This window comes from Portunus trituberculatus, chromosome 8 (genome assembly GCF_017591435.1).
Source record: "Portunus trituberculatus isolate SZX2019 chromosome 8, ASM1759143v1, whole genome shotgun sequence".
In the NCBI taxonomy this organism is placed as follows: Eukaryota; Metazoa; Arthropoda; class Malacostraca; order Decapoda; family Portunidae; genus Portunus; species Portunus trituberculatus.
Genome location: NC_059262.1, coordinates 6,140,001 through 6,162,500, shown reverse-complemented (window position 1 = coordinate 6,162,500; position 22,500 = coordinate 6,140,001). Strand labels below are relative to the sequence as shown.

General features: G+C 43.9%; 2 protein-coding genes, 1 long non-coding RNA gene and 1 pseudogene across 3 annotated transcripts in view; 2 read left to right on the top strand and 2 right to left on the bottom strand.

Annotated features, from left to right (window-relative positions):
- LOC123501122 (hemicentin-2-like) overlaps nt 1-6,148 on the top strand; it is a 15,127-nt gene extending 8,979 nt beyond the window's left edge. Inside the window, 7 exon segments of the mRNA XM_045249708.1 lie at nt 260-402; nt 854-1,555; nt 1,558-1,633; nt 1,964-2,072; nt 3,118-3,340; nt 3,650-3,787; nt 4,197-6,148. Coding sequence (XP_045105643.1) covers nt 260-402; nt 854-1,555; nt 1,558-1,633; nt 1,964-2,072; nt 3,118-3,340; nt 3,650-3,787; nt 4,197-4,489 — 1,684 coding nt within the window. The 3' untranslated portion in view covers nt 4,490-6,148.
- On the top strand, nt 4,769-12,118 carry LOC123500061. Its single transcript, XM_045248699.1, has 8 exons — nt 4,769-4,855; nt 5,401-5,548; nt 9,092-9,187; nt 9,712-9,835; nt 10,271-10,389; nt 10,562-10,581; nt 10,833-10,991; nt 11,297-12,118. The coding sequence occupies exons 1-8, from the start codon at nt 4,769-4,771 to the stop codon at nt 11,921-11,923; spliced, it is 1,380 nt and encodes a 459-aa protein (XP_045104634.1). The 3' UTR covers nt 11,924-12,118.
- Nucleotides 12,119-12,632: 514 nt separating this feature from the next.
- LOC123501123 lies at nt 12,633-18,324 on the bottom strand. Its single transcript, XR_006673564.1, has 4 exons — nt 17,855-18,324; nt 15,905-16,063; nt 15,296-15,426; nt 12,633-14,550 (listed from the first exon to the last, which is right to left on the bottom strand). It is a non-coding gene; the product is annotated as an uncharacterized LOC123501123 (long non-coding RNA).
- Nucleotides 18,325-19,640: 1,316 nt separating this feature from the next.
- LOC123499162 overlaps nt 19,641-22,500 on the bottom strand; it is a 6,327-nt pseudogene continuing 3,467 nt past the window's right edge.

The window sequence follows — 22,500 nt, the reverse complement described above, 5'->3', positions numbered from 1 at the left end:
CACACACACACACACACACACACACACACGTCACTATATTTGCCTTCATAACTGCACAAAAATAAAAATAAAAAACTAGACTAGCAAAAATGAAAGACATTATATGAACTAACTATTAAGAGGAACACATTTAAATAACCATCAACTATTACTATTTTACTAGTAGATATATTGCTTTTTTCACACATATAATACTATCTTTCATAACAAACTACTCCTCTTCCTCTTCCTCCTCCTCCTCCTTCTTCTACTCCTTCAGGATTTTGACTACCGATTTGAAGGAAGATTTTGGTGTGCTGTCGACCCTTACCGTGGTGTCCGTGACCTCAGAAGACCTCGGGCAGTACTCGTGTCGCGCTGAGAATGCTATGGGCAAGGAGGAGAAGTCTATACAGCTGACCAGTAAGTGATGGGGAGGAGGGAAGCGTTGGAGGGAGTTGGAGAGAGTTAGAGGAGGTGGAGGAGAAGTTGGATGTAAGGAGAGAGTTTTCATTCAGTTAGTTGGAAGAAAAGTTAATACAGATGAGGAGTGTGTGATGGGGAGGAGGAGGAGGAGGAGGTGTTGGTGAGATTTGGGAAGCTGTGAGAGGAGGTGGAGGAGAAGTTGGAAGAAAGGAGAGAGTTTTCATTCAGTTAGTGTGAAGAAAGGATAGAAGGAAATCGATACAGCTGAGGGAAGGGTCTGGCAATGAATCACAACACACATTCCCTTCTGTCCTCCTCAATCAAGTCCATTTAAACACAGCACACATCCCCTTCTGTCCTCCTTAATCGTCCATGTAAACAACACAATCCTCTTCTGTCTCCATTCAAGTCCATTTAAACAGCACACATCCTTTTCTGTCCTCCCCAGTCAAGTCCCCGCCAATGATAGTGAAGCAGTCCCGCAAGGAGGTGCTATATGATCTGGAGGAGGCCAAGTCGAGGTCCGCCCTGCCTGTGGTCCTGGAGTGCGAGGCAGATGGGGCGCCGTCACCAAACTACCGGTGGACCAGGAACGGGGAGGCGCTGGCGTGGCAGGCTGACCCGAGGCTGTCTCTGGAGGAAGACACTGGTAGCCTCTTGATCTCGCAGCCCAGCATAGAGGACAATGGAATGTACCAGTGCTTTGCCTACAACGACCTGGGCACAGCAGCATCTGACCCTATCTATCTTCTAAACGTTAGCAGTATTTATTTCTCCAACGATGATGAACCGAGCGATACGTACAACTTGGTGGCTGAGCTTGGCCGGCCCTACAAGCTGTCCTGCCCTAAGGCCTTCGCGTACCCTGAACCAGCGCTGACGTGGGTGCGCGCCATCAACCACCCAGAGAACATCGAGCTGGAGTTTGTGAAGGATGAGAGGATAGTAACAGACCCCAATGGCGATCTGTGGTTCACGCACGTCACGCAAGAGGATGACACGGAAAAACAAGGGTATGAGTTTATGTGCCTTGCCAACACCCCCTTCCGCCCCTACGACTACTCCATCGCCTCCATCGTGCACATCAAGGTGAAGGACCCCGAGGACGGCACACACAACCTGAAGGAGGATATGATCAATGTGGAGAGCTTCCAATGTTCACGTCTGGGGAGGAGGTTGTCTTCAAAGCGGGGGAGGAGAATACTCTTTGGTGCATTTATGGGGGAGAGTAAGTAGAGAGAGAGAGAGAGAGAGAGAGAGAGAGAGTGTGTGTGTGTGTGTGTGTGTGTGTGTGTGTGTGTGTGTTCTATCTTTCTCCTCCATCTTACTTTTATCTTGTCTTCTTCCTGTGTGTGTGTGTGTGTGTGTGTGTGTGTGTGTGTGTGTGTGTGTGTGTGTGTGTGTGTGTGTGTGTGTGAAATCCCACATAATTAATGATAAAATAGCTTTGTGTGGCTTTGTTGTGGCGCCAAAACTTTTAATCAACCAATCTCATGTATATTTCTCTCTTCCCCGTGTGTGTGTGTGTGTGTGTGTGTGTGTGTGTGTGTGTGTGCAGGCCAGTTCCAGAGATCATGTGGCAGCGTGTGGACGGTGTGGATATCCTGCCCAACACCAGGATCACCACCAAGAACCATGGAAGAACATTAGTATTTGCTGACACCCAGGTATGCTCTCTCTCTCTCTCTCTCTCTCTCTCTCTCTCTCTCTCTCTCTCTCTCTCTCTCTCTCTCTCTCTCTCTCTCTCTCTCTGTTATTTTTCCCTCGTTTTTATTTTTCCTTATACATTTTTGTTATATTGAAGTCATTTTATCGTTAACCAAAACACAAAACACTTCACTACACTCACTATACAATATGACAAAGGACTATTTTTCCTAACACTCACCATGACAAAACAGTTTTTCTTCTAACACTCACCATAAAACAGCAATATTTTTCTTAACCCCTTCAGGAACATGACGCGTTTCCATATTCATTCTGGTGACCATTTGGTGATTTCATACAGCTTCAGAAACTCATGTGGGGGATTAAAATAGTGACGACTGTGGTCCATTAGTCTTCTGACCTCCATAGGCCTTTGCTAATGTTAATAAAATGGTCTAATCGTGCATAAAACTCAAAGTATAAAATTCTGCTTACTCTTTGGCGATTTTATACAGCTTCAGAAACTCATGTGTGGTGATTAAATTAGTGAAGACTGTGTCCATTAATCTTCTGACCTCCTTAGACCCTTCCTAATGTCAATAAAATAGCGTAATCATACACAAATTAGTAAAAATATGTCCCAGTATTATTAACTCCAGTATTGGGACATTTTCCCTTGAGATGTGTACGAATAGACTATTTTATTGACATGAGGAAGGGTCTATGGAGGTCAGAAAATTGATGGTCCACAGTCTTCACAATTTAATCCCCCACATGAGTTTCTGAAGCTGTATAAAATCATGGTCCACAGTCTTCACATTTACAAAACACAGCCGCCGTGGTACAGTGGAACCATGGATGCTTTGTGGTCCGAGGGGTCCCCAAACACACGTGTTCGAATCCTGTCCACGGTCCGAGTGTGGGTTGGGCTTCCTCACTCGGGGCAACGGTTTCCTAGCGGGTGGGCTTTGAGATACGAGGTACCCTAAACAGCACCCCCTTTAGCCCAGAAATTCCCTGAAAACCCACATGGTATAAATAAAACACATCAAAATTTCTCGCCAGCTGGAGGACGCGGGTGAGTACGCTTGCACAGTGAACAACGGCGTAGGGATGGAGAAGAACTCAGTGATGCGTGTGAAGGTCGAGCAGGCGCCGGTGTTGCGTGAGCCCATCGCCTCCCAGACAGTGCACGAGGGAGCCACTGTCACCTTCACCTGCGATACCAATGCGACCACCGAGGTTGTCTACACTTGGATGCTGAATGGACGCCGGCTGTCTCCCAGGGGTACGAGAGAGAGAGAGAGAGAGAGAGAGAGAGAGAGAGAGAGAGAGAGAGTCATTTTCTCATCATTCCCTTTCTCTCTCTTTATATCCCATCCTTATCTTTCCTTTCCCTCTCCTCCTTCCTTCATATCTATCCCTTTTTATTTTCTCTCTTTCTCTTTCTCTCCTCTCCTATTCTCTTTTCCTCTCCCTCTTCTCAATCCCTCACTTCTCTTAATCTTTCTCCTTTCCCTTTTCTTTCACGTTTTCTATCCTCTTTTCTTTCCCTCGTGTCTCGACCTATCTCACGTCTCCCCTCCGTCACCTCCAGACCGTCACCTCCGCCGCACGATCGAGGGTCCGCGTCTGGTCATCGTCGGGGTGTCCGCTACTGATGTCGGGAACTACGCTTGCAACGCCTCCTCTCCGCTGGGCTACGCTTACGGCCAGGCTGTGCTCAACGTGCTTCGTGAGTATACTTTGTTATTGCTGTTGTCTTGTATCTTCGCTATTGTGGTGTGTGTGTGTGTGTGTGTGTGTGTGTGTGTGTGTGTGTGTGTGTGTGTGTGTGTGTGTTTGTGTAAGTCTATAATTTGCTGATTTTTGCGAAAGGAGGTTGGTTTTGATGTGTTCAGAGTATCATTTTGTGTGTGGGTGTAGTGCGAGTGTTTAGACAGTGTAGTGGTGTTTAGTGTTGAGTGATCTGGTGGTAGTTATTGTGTTGTGGTGCAGGATCTGGCGGGATGACTGTGTTCCATAGTGCGCCTAAATGCGTAATATCAACTAAAGGAAACCTATTTTAAGTACAAACAGATGACTCACTCTCCCAGCACCACATGGTCATTAACAGTATTGCCATCCCTTGACGGTGCACACAGCCCTGGAGAGGCAGAGCGGCGGGGGTCAGTCTTGCTCCCAGCTGGCAGACCTTCGGGTGGAGGTGTCACTGCTGCGCGAGGCGGTGATGGAACTTCGATCAGTGGTGCTTGGCCAGCAGGACGTCACCCAGCACACCTTGGAGGCCGTGGCTGCTCTCAACAAGGAGCTGACGGTGTCCCGGGCCACCACACAGCACCAGGAGGCACAGGAGACTGACAAGGGGACACAACAGGAGCAGCAGGAGGAGGAGGAGGAGGTGTCCACCACCACCACCGAGGCACCAGCAGCCTGAGCCGGCCCGCCACGGCCGCCTCGCCGGAGTCAGAAAGGTTGGACGCGCTGTACAGCCTGTAGTAGCCTGTAGCAGCTGCCATTCCTTCCCTCCTGCGTGTGTGTGGATGTGGTGTCCCCTAATCTCTTCCCCGGCGGTACATGAGTGCTGGGTCAGTGGGTCACTTGGTGGCCGCCGTGAGTACATGTTGCAGTAATGAGTAGACTAGTGTTTCTCAGCATTAGTGGTGTGTGGTTGTTCCTTCTCACTCACGCTGCCTTGGTATTGTTGTGAGGACTGATGCGGCGGTACAGACGGTGCCACCACGCAACACTCTCTGGTCGCACCAACACTAACCAAACGTACACACTGTGCAAGCAACAGGAAGTAATGTCAAAGTTCAAAGTATTGAATTGGTGCATCTTGTTTAGGGAGAAGGAAGGTGGTACCGTGGTGGGCCGCGGGCGCCGGGCGGTGTGGCGTCACCGCAAGTGGTGCGCCGCGCCGCCTCGCCTCACATTTATTTGAATATTTGAGTTTAAATTATGTTTGGATTTTTTTTCACTTTTAGTTTGCAGTGTGTACGTGTGTACGTCCAAACCTGCTCATGTGTTGGCATTAACTAAGGCGTTCGTACGTCTGTATAATGTGTGTGTGTGTGTGTGTGTGTTTGTGCGTGCGCACTCTCATTGTAGACGCACACACACACACACACACACACACACACACACACACACACACACACACACAGACAGACCAGTGACATTTCACCCACACACAGCATCCCTGGCGGCATTGTATGATACACACACACGCTGATCATTCCCACGGTGGCAATACAGCAGTAACCGAGGCTATCATTGCACCAACTCTCATTCCAGTGTGACCGTTCATTCCAGCAGCGGAAATCCTTGTAGACTCACATACTGTAGGCTTGCTCCTCTGCCCTTGTCACCTCACGATCACGATGGACTGGTCATGAGCTATCCACTCTGACCATTGCTGAGGCCAGTGTTGTTAGCCGAGTGTCCTCCTTGGCTGACACTTGTGGCTTCACCTTGTCCAATTATCCACCTGCAAGTGTGACGTGATATGTATTTCTCTCCCAGTCCAGTCAGTCTTTCCTCACTTCACCTTTCATTCCTCCCCAGTGTTCTTATGAAGCAGGAATGTTTGGGTCTTTGTTTTCACTGGGTTACTGAGACTACATTCCTTCCAGTGTGGTATTGTTACCCTAAACATTCCTGCTCCGTGTAAGGTTGCTGGCGTAGTGGAAAGACACACACCAACACACACACAAACACACTTTCCAATCAAACACTCCACGTAGATGTAAGGATGCTGGCGTAGAAGTTGAATGCATGCACGTTACGTCAGTGTGTCTCTTAAATAGGACATAAGAGCCGCCGTGTATTGGCATGTATTTCCTTCCGTGGTTGTCGCTGTCCTGTGTAGAGTTGATATGTACATGTACTCATCACATACTGTAAGCACGAATGGCACACGTATTGTTACTTTACTTGTTTGTGGTTTGAAGTCGTACGCGAGTGCCAGTACTGTAGTGTGTATTGTTGTTATCGTTGTTATTATTATTACTACTACTGAGGTTTATCTTAGGGCATTGAGTGCAATAATATGATATTTGATGACTGAGGATTAAAATATAACCATAAAATGTCATCTTTGTTGTTTCTTTGGGGCTGTTGTCTCCGGAACCATGCATGAGGGGAGAGGGAAGAGAAGTATGCATTTCTATTGACTTAGAGGATTGCATGGGTACAGACTGTCAGACATAAACAGAACGTGACGCCTATACCAGAGAGAGAGAGAGTCAGAGAAGAGAAGAACGCATTTCTGTTTACATGGGTACAGACAGACACCAACAGAACGTGACGCCTACAGGAAATTCGAGGTGTTTGTTGGCAGTGGAAAGCGTTGAAACAAGAGGTGATACAAGCCATATGGACCTTGAGGAAACTAGTGTCATGTCTTTATTGTCTCGTGTGCTACATGGCCTGCAGATCTGAATGTTGTTTCTTTCCCTTTCTTTGTTTCCTTGCAGTGTGAGGGAAGTGTGGATATGCCTTCAGTGGTGTCCCGAGTCTTGTTTCTCCTGCAGAGGCTCATCCTGCGGCGATCCAAATTAAGAGGCTACCAAACTACCAAATAACTCTCATTTTCACCCTACTCCCAAAAACTTCTAGGAAACAATAACAAATAACGCTTTCTCTCTCTTTTTGACTCTCTCTCTCTCTCTCTCTCTCTCTCTCTCTCTCTCTCTCTCTCTCTCTCTCTCTCTCTCTCTCTCTTTTTTTTTTTTACTTTCTCTCTTTTTTACTTTCTCTCTTTTTACTTTGACTCTCTCTCTCTCTCTCTCTCTCTCTCTCTCTCTCTCTGACTCTTTCTCTCTCTCTTTTTGACTCTTTTGACTCTTTCTTTCTTTCTTTCTCTCTCTCTCTCTCTCTCTCTCTCTCTCTCTCTCTCTCTCTCTCTCTCTCTCTTTTTTACTTTCTTTCTCTTTTTGACTCTCTCTCTCTCTTTGACTCTTTCTCTCTCTCTTTTTTACACTTGATTTCTCTTTTTTACTGTGACTGAGCGTTCTGGCCAATGAGTAACGAGAAGGAAGTGACATCAGACTCCTAACATGGCGAGGAGGGAGAGAAACTTACGCCCACTTGACGGACAGAGTAGTGATGACGTTATAAGCTACGACGGACTGCACAACACCGCCCTTGATTTTTTTTTCCCTTCTGGCGACGAAATGGTAAGTTATTCTGGACTGAAAGGTAAGTGAGGTGTGTGTGTGTGTGTGTGTGTGTGTGTGTGTGTGTGTGTTTCGAGATTGCTTCGGAACTGTTTCGTGCTTCAAGAGAGAGAGAGAGAGAGAGAGAGAGAGAGTATTGGGTGTTGGGGTCTGCAGCGGGAGAGTGGGAGGCGTCCTGGGTTGGAATCCCTGCCGTAGCATGCCTCTACTAGTAGTTGGGCGGTGGGACATGAAGGTGTACCGTTGTACCGTTGTACCATTCACCCGCCTAATGGAATGACCTAATTTTTTCCGTCCTTCCCTCCTTCCATCCTTCCATCTGTAATTCCTCCTGCTGTGTTAACCCTCACACTGCGTAGCATACACAGAATAACCAGTCATTACCAGTTAGACACCACCACCATTATCATTACTAGTAGTGTGTGTGTGTGTGTGTGGCAGGTGGCAGGTGGCATCCCCGCCTCGCTGAAACAAGCTGTTCAAACTATCACTTCCTCATTTCAGTGTTATGAGCATTGGCAATATTATTTAGGCGTCATGCCTGTAGGCCTATGTGTTTCATGATTAGTGCAGGGAATGTGGACACGTTGGTTTGGCTGGTTAAAGGATTGTGTGTCTTGACGTTTCACTAATGTGACAACTGGATATGTCATGTGCCGTAGCTACGTGCCATGGCCTCACAATGATAATAATGATAATAATTATGATAAAAGCAATAATAATAATAATAATAATAATAATAATAATAATAATAATATAATAATAATAATAATAATAATGGTAATGATAATAATAACAACAAAATAATAATAATAGAAATAGTAATATCAATAATGGTAATGATAATAATGTTAACAATGATAACAATAGTAATTATAACAATAATAATAATGATAATAATGATGATGATGATAATAATAACAATGATAATGATAATAATAATCATAATAATAATAATAAAGGTAATGATTATATATATATATATATATATATATATATATATATATATATATATATATATATATATATATATATATATATATGTGTGTGTGTGTGTGTGTGTGTGTGTGTGTGTGTGTGTCACTGTTTCACTGTTTCACTGTTTCACTGTCTCACTGTGTGTGTGTGTGTGTGTGTGTGTGTGTGTGTGTGTGTGAAGGTAGATAGGTAGGTAGGTAGGTAGGTAGGTAGATAGGTAGATAGATAAATGGCTAAACAAAGTGAGGTGAGTGAGGAGGTTCGAGACCTGTGTGGCGTGGGTAAACTAAAGTTAACGATGTTTATAAGGAGCGATGCTCACCGAGAGTGGCTAGTTAGTTAGTTAGTGTCTTTACCGCAAACAAGGGAGGCGGTAGGGAGGGCCTGGGAGGACGGGGGAGTATGAGGAGGAGGTGAAGCGGAAAGCAGTGAGACGAAGGAGAACGATTTGTTGTGTAGGCGTCGTGCAGCGAAGACCTGCGTGGAAGAAGTGTGTTTGTCCACTGCGTTGTTACGAGTTTGATAAACTTTGTGTTGGTCTAATGTCAACCCTCTCATGGCGGTGTTGGTGTTGTTGCTGTTGTTGTATGTCGGGAAGGTATGTTAGACACCGTACAGTGGTGATGTGTGTGTGTGTGTGTGTAGTGAAGGACGTTTATGCGTTTCTTCTGAACAGGAGTATTTGTAAGTTCCGTGGTGTGTTGTAGAGGATAGAAGTGTTGCCTGGCATTTCGTGGAATTCTTTGTGTTTATAGATTATTTAACGTCAGTTTGCTATTTGGTATCAGTTAATCCGCATTGGAAGTTGTCATTCCGTAATGAAGTAACGCGTTAGTGTTCTGTTAATGGAAAGTGCCTCGTAAAGTGTTTATTGACCGCAGCACATGCTCACAATTCTGTGGCTGGGTGTGCATTGATAGCTAGGCAGCAAGGTGTTGCTCACAACGTGGTGTGGGCGTGTCCACGACAGGGCTTAGGTGTGCATTGATAGTAATTAAGAGTACAAGGTGCTTTTCGTGGAAGCTGTCACGGACCTTGGTATGAGCTACGTGAAGAGTTGTTAGTGGGGTATTGCGTAGTGTGAGCGAGTGGGATATTGCGTTGTGTGAGCGGTGTTGGCTGCCGTGACGTTTAAGCCCCGGTTTCGTGTGCTGTGAACCGGTTTTATTAAATGTAAAGCATCAAACAAGTGTTAGTGCTTCAACGTTACGGCACTCCACTGTGTGTGTGTCACTGTGTGTGTGTGAGAGAGATAGATAATGTTTTTGAATGAGGTTTTTGAGTGTGAGTAAGGCTTGTGTAAAAGCCTCAAAATGGGTGTGTATAGCAGTATTTTGTAGGTTCAGTTATCTATGATTTGTCATTCAAGTGCAGTAAGCGTAGGAACAATCTATGCATTTCAACAACTGTTACCTCGATTGTCTCGGTAACGTAGTGTTGGATCACTATTATACTTTGCCACAGTATATTTCACACCAAGCGCTAATTTTTCACTGCACAGTGCATTACCAGAAGTGTATGAGTAAGCTGCATACTATTCACAATTCAGAAATTTCAGATATCCGGAGAAGGCATTCGGACAGTCACTACTACGTCACACCCCAGCCCCACCCACCTCTTCCCCTGTATGTTCCCTCCTCTCTATCACTCTTTATCCCCTTTCTCAACAAACCTCTCTCTCTCTCTCTCTCTCTCTCATAACCTACGGTGCACGTTGTTTTCCTGAAGTATATAAGAAATGTGGTATACCAACATAGACCTGTCATTTATTTAGTGAAATACTGTGGAAATAAAGCCTTGGTTACGATAACGTGAAGGTTGATAACGAACGAGAATGTTGCCAAACAATGGCTTAATGGATGCACCAGTGGGAGTGCCATATACTTCTCATTGGTTGGTGAATTGAGAGAGAGAGAGAGAGAGAGAGGTTTGTTGAGAAAGGGGATGAAGTGATAGAGAGGGGACATACAGGGGGAGAGGTGGGTGGGGCTGGGGTGTGACGTAGTAGTGACTGTCCGAATACCTTCTCCGGATATCTGAAATTTCTCTGAATTGTGAAGAGTATGCAGCTTACTCACTTCTGGTAATGTACTGTGCAGTGAAAAATTAGCATTTGGTGTGAAATATAGTGTGGCAAAGTATAATAGTGATCCAACACTTCGTTACCGAGAAAATCGAGGTAAGTTGTTGAAAAGCATAGTAGCAATGTTTCGGGGAGTTGTGGTGCACATGGTAGGGGCAGCAGCACACGCCACAGCACCACACGCTAGTTAAGTAATACGCAGTTGCATTTAGTTTTAGGCCTGTCACTCTGATGATCATACTGTGTTATTTGTCCCTGTATCATAAAGGTCTTGGATTTGGCATAAAGGTGAAGGATGTTTCTTGATTGGTGATTGGTAACTTTATTGTTGCAGAAGCAGCAGCAGTGTATGCAACAAGGGTAGAAGGTCGGGTCATGCCAGCCACCCCCAAAACATGGGTTAACAAGTCTCGGGCGTCAGTCAGATGGAGCACGTCCCGCCACAAGTCTGCCCCGGCGTCCCTACACGGCGCATTACTAACTTGGTAGACCCACGTCAGTTTTCACCCGAGCGAACTCGTCAGTCACAGCGGCTGTAGTCCGACGTGTACCCGCCCAAGTGTCTGGGAAGCCCCGCCATCCTGCTCCTGCTCCTCCTCCTCCGCCGCCTCCCCGGTCCATGTGATAGCAGTTCATCTCCAGCAGGTCGTCCTTTGCAGAAGAGGACGCAGACCGCGGAGGCGTGCGGTCCGGCACAGGTCGGGGCTGGGCCGTTTCAACTCGTTCATATGAGGCGTAGGCTATCAGGGATTGTTCGGTCTTGGTGTTAAAGGTAATATAAAGAGTGATAGAAGCAAAACTAGTAAGACTCGTAATCAGAATAGAATAAGGAATAGTTTTTTTTTCCAGTGAGGTTTAGAGAGAACTATTAAAATGGAATGCACAAAACGTTTAAGTGCGCACCACACCACACCTTGCACACCTGTCGTACATTTGAGGACAAGGATATTTGTTCATGATTAAAGTGTAGTACAGTACACTAACGTAAAATTATTTGTTACAGGTCCTGCCACTACTGAAGGGAGAACCAAACCAGCGTGTCCTGTCAACCCCCAACCTGCGGTGTTCTTGCACTGGAAGCCGCAAGGTGTCGCTGCGCCTTCCTCGGATGAATTGGATCCTGCCTCGCACCAGCTCTGTCCTGGCAACGCGTGGTGCCATCCAGGAAGGGAGTACACCCTTTCTCGCAGCACCTTCCACGGAGGAATTGGACCCTGCCTCGCACCATGTGGTGCCATCCAGGAAGGGAGGACACCCCGCTTCGCACCAGCATGTGGTGCCATCCAGGGAGGGAGGACGACACCCCGCCTCGCACCATCATGCGGTGCCATCCAGGGAGGGAGGACGACACCCCGCCTCGCACCATCAAGCGGTGCCATCCAGGGAGGGAGGACGACACCCCGCCTCGCACCATCATATGGTGCCATCCAGGGAGGGAGGACGACACCCCGCCTCGCACCATCATGTGGTGCCATCCAGGGAGGGAGGACGACACCCCGCCTCGCACCATCATGTGGTGCCATCCAGGGAGGGAGGACACCCCGCCTCGCAGTACCTTCCACGGAGGAATTGGACCCTGCCTCGCACCAGCATGTGGTGCCATCCAGGGAGGGAGGACACACTGCAATGATTCATCTATCCTAACAAATACATGTTGCTAATCATTCGTATTCTTATTCCGTCCATCTAATATGAATGTACCCACACAACGTTATTCTGTCCATCTAATGTGAATATATGCACAGTGTAATGTTATTCTTTCCGTGTTCTGTGATGTTCCCACATAACTGGTGTTATACTTAATAATAAATCATGATTAAGGAAATTGTTTATGCTTTTAATTCACTTTTTTTTTATATTTATGAATATTTATGAAACATCTAATTAGCTTAGTCTGGAGCTTATATAACCTCACCTAACCAATATGAAGAAGCCTCGGGAGCTCAACCTTTTCTCAGTCTACCCAACCTCACCTATTAAGGCCCCACAATATATAAAAATACTTGCAGCTTTTCAAATAAAAACTGAATAATCCTTCCCATTGAAATGGTAAAAATCATTCTACAATTTCAAGAAAGCCTGAGAAAACCCAGTCAGTTAGTTGGGCCCAAACCCTCTCAGCTGAAGTGGCAGTAGAAAGCCTAAAAAAGCTAAAAAAAAAGCTCAAAAGCAGTGGAAAACTGCTGAAAACCAGCAAAAATGGCAAAAAAATGGCAAAAAATGCACAAAAATCCCTGCAAAACTGCCCCAAAAACTGTGCTAAGTCATAAATACTCGGAAGAGTCTCCGGAGAAAGACCAGATGTATATTTGGGTTAAAAATACAATGAAGAGTCTCCCTTCCTTCACTTTTATTCAGTGAACACATTTTTACACAAGTCCCTGAAAACTCTACCAAAATTTTCAACTTAGAATTTTCACAGTGGAATACCACAATTTGTACACTAGAACATTTTTACAATTTTCAACTTAGAATAATTTTTACACTGGAACAGCACAATTTGTACAATTTTTACACTTTTCACAGTGGAATACCACAATTTGTACACAAGAAAATTTTTACAATTTTCAACTTAGAATAATTTTTACACTGGAACAGCACAATTTGTACAATTTTTACACTGGAACAGCAGAATTTGTACAATTTTTTAAAATTTTGAACTTCACAATTTTTTCAGATATTACATTACTCTGTGAATATTTTCAACTTGCAAAATTATTTCAAAAGTATTGGAGAAACAAAAATGAGGAAAGTTGCAAGAGGGACCATGAGCCTGCACATACATGGCAGCAGTCCCTGTATGAACAGTGAACAGGTCTGCCTCACTCCACCTATCATTGCCATCCATACATTTGTCTAATATAACATAAACAAAATGAATATAAGAACATAAGTGTAGTATTTTGAGAGCACTTTCATTGCACAAGACTACAAGTTCTAAAATAATTTTGAGAGCATTTCATTGCAAAAGTCTAGGAGGAACTATCAACTCTGTATTAATGAAGCATTTCACAATGGCATTGCTCTCAAACAGCATGTTGTCACCATTAACATACAAAACACACATCATTCTGGGGCCGCATTCTACACAGTCAGCCTCAGGTCTCACTCAATGCCTCACCGTCACTCCACTGTTGATCTTTAGGCTCATTACTTGTCAACTTTATGTGTGTATACAAAGAAATACCTCCTTGATGTAATTTTCTACAATTCAAATTATTTTGACATCATATAACTACTTTGGGAATAGTTAGACTGTGTATCCAAACAAAACAAACATGACAAACAGAAGATTATGCCCGACAGCCCAACACATGACACATGCAGGCCACACACACAGCAAAGTTTGTTTGAGTTTTGGGAAAACTGACAGTAGGTACCCCTCTCGGCAGTTATATATAATGGTAAATTACTGCATCAAAGAAGGCCATTATTTAATAATTATGGATATTTATCATTAATCAATATTAAAAACTGTCGGGGATCATGCCATGGTACATACAGCCAAGCTCCCACCATGTTGACAAGGGTTTTAAGATGGTGGTTGGCAGCACTACAACAGACTGAACCTTGTCTTGCCACTCATGAAGAGTCACAGAGGGACTTGTGTCTAGAATACACTTTAGTCTGTCTTGGCACTTATAATGAGTCACAAGGTTAGAGCCTGTCACAGAGGAACTTGTGTCTAAAATACACCATTTTGTCTGTATATGATCACATCACTAACTATGATGGTGTGGAGAATACGGCCCCTGAAATCTCACACAGAACAAGTCACAGCAATGCAACATTCTCACTCAAAAATGTACATAAACCTAATTATACACAACATTTTTCCCTAAATGAAAGACACTGACATCAAGGAATGACTGGCACACTTGCCCACAAGCTGCACACACACACACACACCTTAGTGCTGACAGAAATTCCACCTGCAGGAAGTGCAATGGACAAGGGTTCATGTCTGTACAATCTGGACTGTTAAGAGTGACACAACTAGAACATGCTAATAAACAAAAACCTTAAAACAAATCTTCATAATGCAATATCACTTTTTATACATTACAAATCTGGTAAATCTCATAAACCGTTACTCTTTTGGTTAAAACTGCGTGCACTACTTTTCACAAAAAAAGAAAGCATGAAGCAATGATGCTGTCAATGTTGAAGCATCCTCCATCCTTGCCACTCTGTCTTGCACTCGGCACACACGTTTTATGAAAGCAGTGTGCAGTGTGCTGCTGGACCTCCAAAAGCCTGCAACAAAAGTTCATGTTTAGCAACCATTTACCTTCATATCATCTTATCAATCTTAAATTGTGAAAACTGCTCACTTGTAATCACATTTGTGGTACAGAAAGGTGTATCAAAAACCCAGACAAGCAAAGCCACACTATTTTTTTTTTATGCAAGAGGGAAACAAACCAAGGGCAATAAAGGTTTAAAAAAAGGCCCACTTGAATTGCAGGTTCACTAAAATATTGGTACAGAATTAGCCAAAAAGACAGGGGCAAATGTCTTGAAACCTCCCTCTTAAAAGACGTTTAGTGGAAGGAAGATGGAAATACAGAAGCAGGCAGGGAGCTCCAGAGTTTACCAGAGAAAGGTTTGAATGATTGAGAATACTGGTTAACTCTTGTATTAGAGAGATGGACAGAATAGGAATGAGAGGAAGAAGAAAGCCTTGTGCAGCAAGGCCACAGGAAGAGGGGAGGCATGCAGTTAGCAAGATCAGTAGAGCAATTAGCATGAAAATGATAAGATAAAAAAACAGATGCAACATATTGGCAATGAGAAAGAGGCTCAAGGCAGTTGATTTGATGAAAAGCTTTTGATTCCACCGTATCTAACAATACTGTGTGAGTGGAGCCCCCCAAACATGCGAGAAGAGTACTTCATACAAAGACGGATAAGGCCATTGTACAGAGGTAGCAGTTGGAGGGACAAGAAAAACTGGCAACAATGTCAAAATAACTACTACTAGACAACTTGTTTGCCTTACTTGGAGTGCAGCAAAGTGTGTGTGTCACTCCTTTCTTGAAACTCTGGAGCTCCTTCATGTGTTCAATGAAGTAGTGGGCAGGGATACAAAGAGACGCTTCCCTCAATGCCACGCCACCGGTGCAGCACGTCCTGTTGGGGAAATGCAAACCCTCACTGCAGTCACCAACACAGGGGACATGTGCAACCCAGCCACTCATCCCTCCTTACACCTTACACATACAAACACCACCACTCACTCACAAACACAAACCCTCACTGCACTCATCAACACCCTGGGAACATGTGTAACCCAGCCACTCATCCCTCCTCATAGATATAAACACCACCACTCACAAACACACACAAACTGCACTCACCAATGCCTAACAAATAGCTACAAGTCAGCCACTCATCTCTCCTTCCTCCTCAGACAGAGATGCCTCCACAAAAGAAATCAATAACACACAGATTGATCACTTTCATCTTTGACAGACGCAAAGTTCACAGAAAAACTGAGAATCTGTACATTTTACAATTCAATCATTTCATCTTTTCTTCATTACAAAATTTCATGAACTGTTTCACTACACACACACACAAACACACGCACACACACACATGACTTTACCTGTGTGAGATGTGGTGCACTGCCTCCCTTGGTGGAAATGGAGAGTGGAGTGATGTGGATACTATTAGGCTGACGGCAGAGACCACCCAGTCTGCCTAGCCGTCCTCCATCCTTGCTCACATGATCCACCACAGACTTTATGACTGAAACCTGATGTCCCTGAGAGAGAGAGAGAGAGAGAGAGAGAGAGAGAGAGAGAGAGAGAGAGAGAGAGAGAGAGAATTAAAAAAGAATTATCATAGCTTATATTTTTTCATTGAATCTTCTACTTTGCTCATCTTTGTAATGTTTTGGGGTCAAATGGTAATAAAGAAGAATATAACAAGAACAAATCTAGGATAAAAACAGCTGAAATTTAGTGGCAGTGGTAGCAAGAATAGGTAAGGTCATGAAAGGTACCTTGTGTGACCTTCTCTTTAACTGTACCATTAGTTTGTTGGTGTCCTGTGTTGATGAGTGTCCTGATACAAGAAGATAACAGGGCAGATATTCATAGTAAGATTACCTTATGGGGGGTTTAGGTTAAGTTAGGTTACAATATATTAGGTTAGTTAATCTTCTGGGAGAGATGAACGATAGCTTAGTTTGTGGTCGGTCTGTCCTTTACTTATAATTACCCCCCCCCCCGGGGTAATTTAACAATTGTTTGGGGTAATGGAGAGGTGACAGAAAAAAAGAAATGTGAAAATCAAGAAAACATTGCAGTACTTGGCATTAGGATTAATGTTAACTTTGTCCTAGTATGCAAAGTTGTAAAGTAAACCTATTAGAAATAGTTATTTATTATAAATAATTATTATTTATTATAAATAAATATTAAAAATTCTTGACATCTTTGGCAGTAGTTATCAGAGATGCACAATGTTGAAATGCAACAAATAAAAGAAAATATCTCTAGTGTTTTAATTTAACCATACTATATGTATATCAATGTCAACAACACTTTGTGAGAAGGGTGACATGCTTATAGTGAGACGTGTTGAATTGGATAACAAGCTGAAAAGGTTTGGGAGCCACTCACTACCTTTTAGCCCTTTTGAGCAAATGCAAAATTTGATGTACTTTGGTTTCTCTGACCAACTCAACCTACACAAACTTAATCAAAGTTAACCTAACTCTAAGACTAGACTAACCAAAGCTAGTCTAAAAGTAATAAAACAACTTTTTTGGTGCAATGTGTTCATTTCCAAAAGCATCAATACAAGTCACTAACAACCCAGTGTCCAGAAAAAACAACTTGGTACCTCGAAATGAAGTGAGTGAGTGAGTGTACACACAGTACATACTAGGTAGTAGGAGGCAGCAAGTAGTCTATACAGCACAACATGCAGCCTGGGTAAATTTGCAGTTTCAACCAATATAGCCTATCTTATATTTTTTTTTCCCTACATTTAACAAGCTTGGGGACCTCCTGGGAAAGTGGGATTTTAGGGTGAGGAAACCAAACCTAACCTAAATTCAGTCCTGAAGTTATTATTAATTTCAGGTAGGGTAAAATGGGGTTAGAAATGCTGGTATAAGTGTGATCTAGACTGTGAGAATGTGTACAGTTAGGTGTGGTGTATTGGTTCAAACTGCAATAATACCGCAGCGTGTCCTGCGCTGCTAACAAGGACACATACTAAACATTTACCCACTTGACTTCATTTAGGAGGAAGGTTTCACGACATTTATTCTTTTTATTTATTTATTTATTTATTTTGATGGGGCGAGAGGAGGGAGCTAACTCTCTCTAAGGTGACTGGCAGCCTAGCGGACCTGTCTGTTCGTTTTTATGTTGCCCTTGGCCAGTTTTGTACACGAGGAAACACGTCAAACCAAGTGACGAGAGGCAAGCATGCAAACACACTCAGCGGGAACCCAACCCTAACTTTTCCTGAATTCCTGACTTGTTTCCTTCATGACACCTGTTACTTGAGGAATCTCAGTGCTAATTAGTCTCTCATTTACCTGTGTGGCGAGTCATGGGGCTGCATGACAGGTGAGGCGGCGAGAAGGGCGGAAAACATAAGGCATAGGGATGCACGCGTCATCCTTACTGGGACTCGGTCTGGGATCAGCTGGCACCTGACAGGCTGACAGCACAGCTGGCCGCTGCTCGCCCCTTCTCCTCCCTCTTCCTCCTCGGCCCTCGCGTCCACCAGCAAGCATCGCCACCTTATTACCGTCACCGCCGGCAGTGCACAGCGTGGCTTCCTTCCCAGTGTGCACCGTCCAGGCTTCACAAGGTCAGAGCCCAGAGGAAGTGGAGGTGAGGTGGACCCCGAGAAGCTGCCGAGAGTGGAGTGACTGGAGGGCGGACTCCGGCGGAGACGGACGGAGCTGCCAGACGCTTTCTTCGTTTTGTTCTTGTACCGCAGCCTGCTGGACTTGCTAAATCCACATGTGGGGTAAAATTGATGGTATTCCCAAAGGTGAAGCCTGAGTTGCAATGGAGTCCTCTCTTTGCAGCAATGTGCACCAGCTCTGAAAGGGACCTACGGGATTCATTAATACCACAGCGACCAACAGCTGGATAAATCAAAGCTACCCGAGAAATACACTGGCTGGGACCGAGGAACAATGTAATACAACTAGAATAAACACTTTTTGAATGGTGTCTGGCTCAATCATGATGAAGACAGGCTGGCTGAAAGATGTGTATTCTACTAAACATTAACATGAGTCCAGGAAAGTGGAGTTATCACCAACCATACGTAATAAAACAAGAGGAATGCAACACTTACACATTTTATTTATTACAGAATAGAAAACAGTTTACACCTAAGAAAAAGGCGGGAAAACTTGATAGCGAGAAGTTTATTACTATTACTCGTCGTCTTATACCGCTCAGCTTTCCCCATCTCTCTCTCTCTCTCTCTCTCTCTCTCTCTCTCTCTCTAAACACTCAGACGCCTTAAAACTGTTCAATTCTCGACCCGTGATAAGAGAGAGAGAGATAACAAATAAATAAACAGACAAAATGAATAAACAACGGTGAGAACAGAACAATAATGATACTTTGTGCAAATAACAGACAAGAAAATGAATGACTAGAAAGACATGAACAGGCAAACACATCATTTTGAGTATTTGATCGATTAAAAAAAAAAAAATGTATTAATAAGCGAATGAGCAGTGGGACAAAATAAATACTTCTGAATTAACGAAGAAATAAATAAATAAGGAAGTAAATGAGAAGGATACAATAACAAGTTCACATTTCAAGACAGGATAATTTAACACCACCTGACCACAGTACTGCCAACACCACCAGTTAACCCTTCTCACTCCCTCCCATATTCTGATACACCGATAATAATATATAGATATGTATATATATACTTCTTTTTTTCTCATACTACAAAATGGTTATACACTCTCCAGTTGTCTTTAAGAACTATCATTATATTGTTATTGTAATCAGTATTGTCACGTCTTATATAATACTATAGAGCTGAAGATTACAACACCTCCAGCCAAAATATGCATAATAATCTTTCTTACACCCCGCTCATCCGAACCACACGCGTTATCAAAGATTGTCCTGGCCACCACAATAACAGCAATAACAGCAATAACAGCAATAGCAAATCTCCTTAATATTTCCTTCCTCTTAACCCCTTCAGTAGCATGACGCGTTTCCATATTCATTCTGGTGACTATTTGGTGATCTGATACAGCTTCAGAAACTTATGTAGGGATTAAAATTATGAGGACCGTGGCCATTAATCTTCTGACCTCCATAAATCCTTCCTAATGTCAATAAAATGGTCTAATCGTACACAAATCCCAAGATAAAAATGTGTCCCAGTATTGAAGTATACAAATTCTCTCTCTCTCTCTCTCTCTCTCTCTCTGGAAAAACAAAAGCTGTAATCGTGTATTTGATTGTTTTGCCATGTCTCCTTTTTGCATTTTTTTTCCTATACGTCAATTCACCGAACAATAAACAAAATGAAAAAAACAAGAAAAAAAACATGTTAATTTGGTGTACCTAGCCAATACCCCTTTATCAACACTGGAACAGACAGACAGACAGACAGACAGACGCTAGAGTACACTGAAACGCATTAAATTGTATCAAAAGTAAATTATTCTATTATTGTTATCATTGTTGTTGCTTTTATCATCACTATCATCATCACCACCACCACCACCACCATCACCATCACCATTAGTGCACGAGTGAAGGCTGGCTGAAGTTGGTGTTGCTGCTGTCATTATTACCACCATCATCACCATCATCACCATTACGATCACAATCATCACCATTATCATCATTACCACCACCATCACCATTACCTTCACCACTACAATCATCACCATTATTACAGGAGTGGAGGTTTGTTGCTATCATCATCATCATCATCATCATCACCACCATCATCATCCACCATTACTACAGGAAAGTGGAAGTTGTTGTTGTTACTGCTGTCATCATCATCTTCATCACCACCACCACCACCACCACCATCACCATTAAGACTAATTTGAGGGTTCGAGTGGTTCACATGAGCGAGCGAAGCAGTTCCGGACGCTGGTGAGATATAACACGCCCTAGTGATTCATTGATAGCATTAATGACAGACAGACAGACAGACAGACTAATCTCTAAATCACAGCAACACACTGGATCCAATCTGCTTGTGTGTGTGTGTGTGTGTGTGTGTGTTTGTATATAATTTGACACACATACATTATACAGCTTACGTACACGCACTACAATCTACATATTTGCTCTCTCTCTCTCTCTCTCTCTCTCTCTCTCTCTCTCTCTCTCTCTCTCTCTCTGGAGGCGAAGATGACCTCACAGGCTAATGCAGGTCACACAGAGGTCACGAGGTCATAAGAAGAGTCACACGAGGCCACAAGATCAGCACTGTTAAGATATCCAGGTCACTGTAAGGCTCAGGAGGTCACCAGGTCAAGTTAGAGCAGGTCAGGTCAGGTTGAAATGAAGTGAGGTCAGACTAGCGTGAATTAGATTAGGTTAAGTTAGGTTAGGTCAAACTGAAAGGAAGAATTATTGGAAACTACTGGAGATGTGACCTTGACTTTGAGGAGATGGGTGGAGATGAGTCAGTGGAGGTGGTGATGTGGAGATGAGCAGGAGGAGACTGTGTGATGGAGAGATAAGTGGAGATGAGAGGTGAATAAGAAACTACTGGAGACCTTTAGTGAGGTGTGGAAATGAGTGGAGATGAGTATTAAGTTCTTTGTGCCAGTTGGAGATGAGTGGATGTCGATAGGAGGTAATGAAGATGAACGGAGATGAGTTTGGGTGGAAGATTATTCTGAGGCATCGTGGAGACTAAGTGGAGGCTAGCGGAAGTACACTTAGAAGTCACATAAGGCAAGTGGAGATGAGTGGAGGGCACTTAGTTACCACAGAAGGGAAAATGGAGGAGGCTGGAGGGAAGTGGAGGGAGGTGGAGTCATTCTATAATACGACAAGAAAATGACGCTCAACGGGAGACTAAAGGAGGCTAGTGGAGGTCTGGTGGGAGACTAAAGGAGACTACTGGAGGTACAGATGAAGTAGTAATCCCGTAGGAGGCTGGAGGACACGTGGAGGTCGCCGGGAGGAGCGTGGAGGTGTCTACAGAACAACACACTTATGATCGCGTATGTCCGGGTGATCTGGTATGGCGGAGCAGGACGCAGCTTGGGCCAGACTGAAAGAACGCCGGCGAACCACTTCCATTATGTTCCCCAGGGACTTGAGCCGCCCTCTCGCCCCGCTCGGAGCCTGCAACACAGACACATACACATAAGAACACAAGAAAAGAGGGAATCTACAAGAGGCTGTCCCTGTATGAGCAAAGCTACCTAGTGTCATCTATCACCATGCATAAGTTTGTTTAATCTTTGAAAGCACTCACACGCCAGCTCGCTACTTCAACCAATCCAATCTAGAAATCCACTTGAACATTATTTTTCTTGTTTTGTCTTGTGTTCTTCATTTATACTCATGTTTTTTTCTGTTTCTGGGTTTATTCTTATCTTTTTTCGTTGATTTCCTGGTCTGATGTGGGTATTTCATTCAGGGGATATTTACAACGATACACTTAAGTTGACGTCTTCAAACTGACAAGACTCATTAAGGTTAGTTCACTGGTTTTTGATAGTGCTTTCATGGTTCCAGGGACAGATTGACAAGGTTTTCTCATTATTAAGAGGATAAACTCTCTTGAGAACCTGCTAATCGTCTCTATGGCCTTTGAAAACAGTCGTAGTGAGATAAATTTTTGTAAATAGAAGCCTAATAACTTAAACGTCTTCTTAGCCACACACACACACACACACACACACACACACACACACACACACACACACACACACATTACACACACACACCACACTCACCATCACACACACACACATCACACCAGCCAATAGACACATACCTCCACCCACACACACCTTACACACACACATACCACAAACACCCCGCCACACACACCACCACCGTACACCACACACATCACACACACGCACACACACCAGTCACTCACCATCTCGTTGTTCGCCAAGCCATAGGTGCGGATGAGTAGCTGTTTAAAAAGTTCTCCGACGTTGATGTTGTATTTGGCAGAGGTCTCCAGGTAAGAAGC

Excerpts from the sequence above, each read along its gene's own strand:
- LOC123500061 (XM_045248699.1), top strand. The coding sequence starts at position 4,769 with ATGCGGCGGTACAGACGGTGCCACCACGCAACACTCTCTGGTCGCACC. Across the intron at positions 10,582-10,832 it reads GTCTTGGATTTGGCATAAAG|TCCGACGTGTACCCGCCCAA; the intron begins GTGAAGGATGTT and ends CAGCGGCTGTAG. Across the intron at positions 10,992-11,296 it reads AGGCGTGCGGTCCGGCACAG|GTCCTGCCACTACTGAAGGG; the intron begins GTCGGGGCTGGG and ends TATTTGTTACAG.